The 7,615-nt window shown below is 45.0% G+C and overlaps 1 protein-coding gene across 5 annotated transcripts in view; it reads right to left on the bottom strand.

The window, feature by feature from the left end:
- PATJ (PATJ, crumbs cell polarity complex component) overlaps nucleotides 1–7,615 on the bottom strand; it is a 332,827-nt gene that overhangs the window by 27,248 nt on the left and 297,964 nt on the right. For all 5 annotated transcript variants that reach the window (XM_027852793.1, XM_027852795.1, XM_027852794.1 and 2 more), the window contains exon 35: nucleotides 7,169–7,252. In XM_027852793.1, the coding sequence (XP_027708594.1) occupies nucleotides 7,169–7,252 (84 nt within the window). The remainder of the gene's footprint in view (nucleotides 1–7,168; nucleotides 7,253–7,615) is intronic.

Raw genomic sequence — 7,615 nt, 5'->3', positions numbered from 1 at the left:
GAGGCTGGAGAGGTGAAATCTACAAGAGATGGGGCAGAGGTGAAATCTACAAGAGATATTGCAGAGGTGAAATCTACAAGATGCAGAGGTGAAACTGATTGGCCTTGGAAACAGCTTGGATATAGATAAGAGATAGTGAGGAATCCAGGATGATGCCTAGGTTGTGAGCCTGTGGATTTGGGATGATACTGTTGTCATCTACAGCAGTAGGAAAGGTGGGGGCTAGGGGAAAGAGGAGAGATAATGAATTTAGTTCTGGACACTGAGTTTAAGATGTCTGCTGGACAGCCAGCTTGAGATGTCTGAAAGGCAAATGGAGATGTGAGACTGGAGGTCACACATAGTCATTAATTTAGGATGATTAAGGGCCAGGCTATCCAGTGCCCAAAAGGCTCTTGTATGGTCCCTCTGACTTGCTATTCCTGGCACAAGACACTCCTGACTCCAGCTATTTTCATTGACTGTTCCTAAAGCCTGGAGTGCTCTCCCTCCTCATCTCTGCCTTCCTGGCCTCCCTGGCTTCCTTCAAGACTCATCTAAAATCCTGGCTTCTGCAAGAAACCTTTTTTATGCAATTATTTCTATCTCTATCTTAATTGTACACAATTATTTGTGTGATGCCTCTTCCATTAGATTAAGAGCTCCTTGAGGGCAAGGACTCTATTCTTACAAAGTAGGTGATTTAGAAATGCTATTTCCTTTTTTCCCTTCTCCCCTAAGGCTAATTTATCAAAGTCAAACAGCTGATTCTGGGTAGGAAAGAGGGTAAGAATTGAAAGCAGTACCTGAACAAGAGAAGGTTTGGGACCATAACTTGGGAATTACAGGCCTGGAGGACAGGATGTCTTTGCCAAATCTGAGGTGAAGGACCAGTACTGGAGTTGTCCTGCAGCAAAGGGCATTTTCATTCAGACAGAGAATGAGCTAGATGCTTTCTGAGGCCGGGAGTCAGGAAGGCCTGAGTCTGAATCCAGTCTTGCATTTACTTATTGTGTGACCCTGGTCAGAGCCTTGGAAAAAGAGGGGGTTGGACTCAATGACCTCTAAGAATGCTACCAGTTCTAAATATAGGATCCCTTTTAAACATTAAAAAAATGTTTATTATTTTTAAATTTTCATCTTCATTTCTAAATATATCTCTCCCTCTTCCATGACTAGGTAAAGTACCCAAGAATGAATAGAAGAGTGCACACACACACACACACACACACACACACACACACATCAACAGAGAAAACTGGTCAAAAGTCTGACAGTTTGTCCATCATTCCACTACCACAGCTTCCAATCTCTGAAAAGAAGGGTCATTTTCTCCCTCTCTCTCTTCCTTCCTTCCTTCTTTTTCCCTTCCTTCCCTTTTTCCTTCTTTTTTTCTCTCTCCCTTTCTCCTTCCCTTCTTCTCTTCTCTCCTTCCTTCCTTCTTCCTTGTTGTGGACATTCTGTACATTTTCTTCTCCTGCTCATCTATCTGTTTGATCCCCTTCACCTCAGAATTTTCATGACTCTTTTACCCATTTAATTAAGTTGCCTAGCTTTGTGTCCATGACTTGTCCCAACTAAGGTTGGTCAAGCATCCTGTAAATGCTTGCAATGTGCCATAATGGGACGACAATGGGGGCTAGAGCATAGGGCAATACCATATGTACACTGAGCAGGGTAAATCCAGGATGACTGGAGAAACCACTCAGAATGGGTCTGCCATGTCAACACCTTCAGAGTCCTGTTAAGTTATTATATAACCAAATGAGATCTTTGTTTTCCAAACTCTGCATGGCCTGGCCCGTCTGGCACCGAAGTCATGCTAGGATGGATTCCTGATGGAGATGACAGACTAGCTTTTCCTGGATGGTCTGAAAAGGAAGATACAGACCCATCTGTTCAATAGAATGAGGCCAGGCACTAGACAGGCAGGGAGACAGATCAGTGGGCATTTCCAATTCTGTTTCCTGCTCTGCCATGTTTATGCTACACATGCTCATTGGCAGCGAATGTTCCTATGCATGGGCAGGGGAGTGTCACTGGAATCACAGAATCGCACAGACAGCAGGGACCTCTGGGACCATCCGGGACCGTACTTGACCTAGAATCCTCTCTACCATATACTGGACATGCGGTCGCTCAGCCTCTGCTTGAAGACTGCCCATGAGGAAGAATAAACACTGTGCCTTGTATTTTCATTTCTGGTTCTGACTTGTGACTAGAGCTAGTCCAAAGCGGCATGGGCTGCCTCAGGAGGTGAGGGAGTCGCTGTCCTTGGAGGTCCTCAACAAGAGGCTGGATGACTGTGTATGTGGCAGAGAAGATTTTCGGTCAGGCATTCCAATGTTCCCCGATTGCCTCTAGGCCCCAATGTGAATTCCTCTCTGCCGCATGTCAAGCTCTTCACAACTAGCTTCCCAGACTTGTGTATTATTTCCCTTCACGTACTCAGTAATTCGACCAAACTGGCCTTTTTCCTGATGACAATAACAACAACAATATAGCTAGCATTTCTATAGTACTTTAAGGCTGGCAAAATGCTTTACAAATATTATCTCATTTGATCCTCACTACAATCCCGAAGGTAGGTGTTATCGTTATTCCCAGAATCTCCCAGCTAGCAAGTAAGTGTCTGAGGCTGGATTTGAACTTGGGTCTTCCTGATTTCAGATCCAGCATGCTCTCCATTGGACCACATGTTTCTGTTCCTTTGCACAGGCTGTGGAAAGCATTTCCTCTTCATAGCCACCTCTGAGACCCTCAAGTTTCCTTCACTCAGCTCAAACGCTACATGCTAGGAGAGGCCAGTACCCAACACCAGTGGCCCCCTCCAAGGCTGAAATGACCTTGTATTCATTGTGAATTTTCCATTCACCTATCTAACAGTTCCACAGACATGCACAGAGTCCCTGGCTTCTTCCGCATGACCCCACGTACATGATTCAGCACTATGAAGGCTGAACGCTTTGAGAGATGAGGCAATTCCTGTGTTGGCCCCTGAGAAGGAGGATCCAATGACTCGGGGTATCTTTAAAAGAGCGTGACCACAAACTCAGCCCTCTCTCCTCTTTCTGGTTTGGACACTGCCCACACTGCTATGATCTGCTCCGAGTACAGGGTGGGGAGGAAGGCGGCTCACTCCAGCCCTGACACTAGCTGCCCTGTGGCCACGAGCACTTGGCAGCTAAAGCTCACGACCTGCTTAGGGAAGCCTGCCTAGTCTTCAGCGTCCTCCTTTTGTGTTTACCCTGCCCTGGGTAGATGGCTGAGCGTTGATCTCAGGATGGGTGTATCCAGGTGAGAAAGTGTCCTCGTGAGTTAAAATGGTTCTGAGGTCTTGTTTACAATGGATGGAGCTGACTGGTGGCAGCAGAAGTTTCTGCATTGATGAGGACACCACTGCCAGGAGGCTGAATTTTACTGCTGGCCTGGCTTGTTAGATACCGCAGACTCTGAGGGATATAGAACAGGGCTGAGGTGAAACTGCTTCACGTTTAGATGGATTTAAGTACCAACCTCCTCCCCGATTATAACAGTCCCACTTGTTTGTCTTTCTGTCAATGAGTGCTTTTATGTATTTTGGGTTATGCATTACTTCTGTGTGTGTGTATGAAATAAATAGCTGTCCCATACCTGATTCATTTGATACATTGAGTACCTCTCTATTCCTCCCTTATAGACAAACCCTATATATAAGCTAAAACCTAAGCTATAATTAACTCTTCCTGAACGTGCCTGGATAGAGGTATAATGAAGTAAATAGTGTGAGAAAAAGGAGGTTAGGCCTGGTATCATGGGACATACCTACCAGGTATGTACCTACATTTGCTACCAGGGAAGGCTGAGGGTGGTGAATTGTGTGAACTCAGGGTTTCTGAGCTGCAGTCGGGCTAAAGCTGAAGAGGTGTCTATGAAGAGGTGATTACACTAAGTCCAGTATCAAAATGGTAAGCCCCTAAGTTGGGGGGGGGGGGGGGGCACCACCAGACTATCTAGGGAAGGGCAAAAAGGCCCAGGTCAGAAATGGAACAGGTTAAAGCTTTGTGCTGCTCAACAGTGGGATGCATAGTGATGACTGGCATCTATATGGCACTTTATGGTTTCACAAATACAATTTCATTTGATTTTCATAACAACCTTGAGAGGGAGGTGCTATTATTACGCCTATTTTATAGATGAGGAAACTGAGGCAGACAGGTTAAGTGATTTGCCCTGGGCCACACAGCTAGTGTTTGTTTAAGGCTGTATTCGAACTCAGGTCTTCCTGACTCCAAGTCTAGTTATCTAAGACTGAGCTTGGCAGCGGCAGCTGTACTTCTATCTTAGAGAGACCTAGTCTAAAAAAAAAAAAAAAAAGGAAAGAAGGAAGGGAGGGAGGAAGGGAGGAAGGAAAGAAAGAGGAAGAAATGAAGGAAAGAAGGAAAAAGGGAAGAAATGAAGGAAGGAAAGGAGGAAGAGAAGGGCGCAGGAAGGAGAAGAGAAGAACTTAATGCCTCTCATTCGAGTATAGGAAACAGATCATGGACATGATGGATGGATCCAGAGAAGATGGTGCCTTGGTGGAAATGGAGTGGGTACAATGCACCAATGAGTTGCTTAATGTCAGGCACATATATAGATGTTGTCTTATCCCAAAGAATTTAAGCTCCTTGAGGGCAGGAAGTTTCATTTTTGTCTTCATATTCCTTGAACCTAGATAACACCTGGCACATAATAGGTGTTAAATAAATGCTTATTGTTTGGCTGAGATGTGGGTTGAATTAGATGGCCTTTGCGGCTCTTTCTAAACCCGAGATTCTGCGATTTCTTCATCACAGGAAACTCTACTAATGCTAGATTGGTACCTGCAAGATAGTCCTCAAGCGCCGCTTAGGGCACTGGGAAGGTGAGTGACTTTCCTAGAGAGACACAGCAAGTAGGAGTCCAGACATTTGAGCCAGAGCTTCCCAACTCCAAAACTGACCCTCCCCCAGTCTGCCTTCTGCATGTTAGACGAGCAGATATTACCGTGTGGGTGATCATGGGCAGATCAAACAATTGTCTAATTCATGATCCCTCCTCCTTTCATTGGAGAGGTGAGGGGCGAGGGAGATGGACTGGGACATATATTGCCAGAAGTCGCTGTGTTGGTTGGTTTTACCAAATTATTTTTCTTTGCTACACGAGAAGGCTTACTTGGAAAGGTATACTCAGAAATGACCAGGCAAGATGTACTAACTAAAAGCATGAATACAACTTTTTAAAAAGTTTCTTTCACTTTAAGTGAATTTAACAATACTGACCCTTGGCATCATCATCATCACGTGTAGGGGCTGACTTTGGCTCCCAGCATGCAAGCAGTCAACCTTTTCCAAATATTCAATTAAGGAGTCGCTGCCCTCTTTCCCTTTTACCTCATCATGCTAATTACCAGCTTTGGGTAAATCCTAGCTGATTATAAAATGAGAAAAGCCTAATCATTAAAACCATGTTCTGTGTTAAAACTATTAAGCCCATCCCCAAAGAGGCCCCCCTCTGTTTTGCTAACCCTATACACATATAGTATAATGAACCCACTGGGAATATCACTTGTTCCAGCATGGAAACACAGTCAAGGTCTGCCTTGAAATAGCTTGTTTGAGCCAGGTCTCCTTTCACCTTGTAGTCAGCATGGTTATACCTTTAACCCCTTCCTTTCTGTATTTTCTATCCCATGGTTGGCTCTCCAGTTTCCTCCCCGGGGACAGAACCCATTGAAGGCTGAGAGCCAATGATGTCAGTCTTCCTGGGTTATATGAAAGTCACTAAGCAAAATGTACACATGCTCACCATTAAATGTTAACTAGTCAATTAAATTCCTCCAATAAAGGAAATAAATGTTGCCTAAAGGCTTCACACCACAAAGTAAGCTTAGTCCAGCCTCCACAAATGGCCGTCTGTGGCTTCTCCTTCACCCAGTTACTGGCACCAAACTGCCACTTTGGTGCCTGTGCAAAGTGATGACAAATGAGAAAAGCCCGGTGAGATGCAGCCATTAGCATGGTATGGCGGGCCAACAAGAGGGCCCCGAGCTTCATTTCAGCTGACCAGGAAAACCAGGGGGAAAAGGAGTGAGCTGCCCATTTGGACATAGTTTAATTGGTATAATTCAATTATCTGCCTTGAGAAAGTGATATTCAATGCTGGGAGCAAATGTGGACACAAAAGAGGGAGCATGGTAGATGGTGAACCAACTTCAGAGTCAGGAGGACCTAGGTTCAATCCCACCTCTGACACATACTCTGTGACTTGGAGGAGAGACAATCTATCAATGCCTCAGGTAGCGCTCCAAGACCATGGGTGACTGGTCTGCCTTGGTGGAGGTAATTTCCTTTGTTGCTGTTATTCAGTTGTTTCTGTCACGTCCGACTCTCCATGACCCCATTTAGGGTTTTCTTGGCAGAGATACTGGAGTGGTTCGCCATTTCCTTCTCTGCTTCATTTTACAGATGAGGAAACTGAGGCAAACAAGGTTAAATGACTTGCTCAGGGTCACATAGCTAGTAAGTGTCTGAGGCTGGATGGTTCTTCCTCATGCCAGGCCAAGCGCTCTATTCACTGTACCACCTAGCTGCCCTGGGAATTTCCTTACACCAAGGAAATCCCTGATCTGCCCCCCATAGCTCCCACAAATATGACATCAGAAAATAAAGAAGTGACTAAGTAACAAAGGAAGCATCATATGTGGGATTGAATTTATGTTCACTGATTGCAAAGCTAGTACTCTTCTCACCAAATCATTGCAAGAGAGATAGAGGGAATATCAGAGAATAAGGAGTCTACTCCCACATTTTCAAAAGGAGGAAACTGAGGCCCAGAGAGGCTCAGCAACTTGGCCAAGGTCACACAGGTAGTAAGTAGCTGAGCCAGGATTCCAACCCAATTATTCTGCCTCTAAAACCAGTTTTCCGGATTTTGTTGCCATGGGAGGAAATGAGGGAGGGAGGGAAAGAGAAAGAGGGAGAGGTAAAGGGGTGGGGGAGAACATAGGGCTTGGTGAGGAAAAGAGTGAATGAAAAGAAGGTGGGAGACCCTGGAATCCTGTGAAGAGCAACATGGGACCTCAGAGTTAGAAGGGGTGTCCAACCCAACCCCTATGTGAAGGATAGCTTGTGGACAAAGGGAAGTCATCCATGAGATTACATTTCTAAGCAAAATTCAAACCATTTACCTCTAAAATCTGGTCACCAGCCCAAAGTCTTCCATCTCTGGCTGCTGCTCCTTCTTCATATACTTCATGAATAACTATAGCATCCTGTCAAAAACATGACCCAAAATAAATTTTCATTACTTTTTATCCAATTCAATAAAGAGTTACTTACAAACATCTACTATGTGTCCTGCACTGGGGATACAAAGGCAAAAGTCCCTGCCCTCAGGGAGCTTGCATTCTAGCTGGGGATGACAACAGCATGTGTTAATCCCTTACTATGTGCCATGCTGGGCTATATGCTGAGCATATAAAGACAACTGTGAAAGAGAGCATGACTCCACACCAGTTGCCAAGCATTCGTGCACCCAAGAACCAAACTGATGACGCCTAATGACTCAGGTGACCTCTAGCTGCCATGAAGACAGACAAAGAAGGCATGTTTAGCATCATCATGAATTTCTCAAG

This window comes from Vombatus ursinus, unplaced genomic scaffold, assembly GCF_900497805.2.
Source record: "Vombatus ursinus unplaced genomic scaffold, bare-nosed wombat genome assembly UNPS02009824.1, whole genome shotgun sequence".
Lineage (NCBI taxonomy): Eukaryota > Metazoa > Chordata > Mammalia > Diprotodontia > Vombatidae > Vombatus > Vombatus ursinus.
Note: the sequence above shows the minus strand (reverse complement) of the source record. Positions and strands in the feature narration are given on the sequence as shown.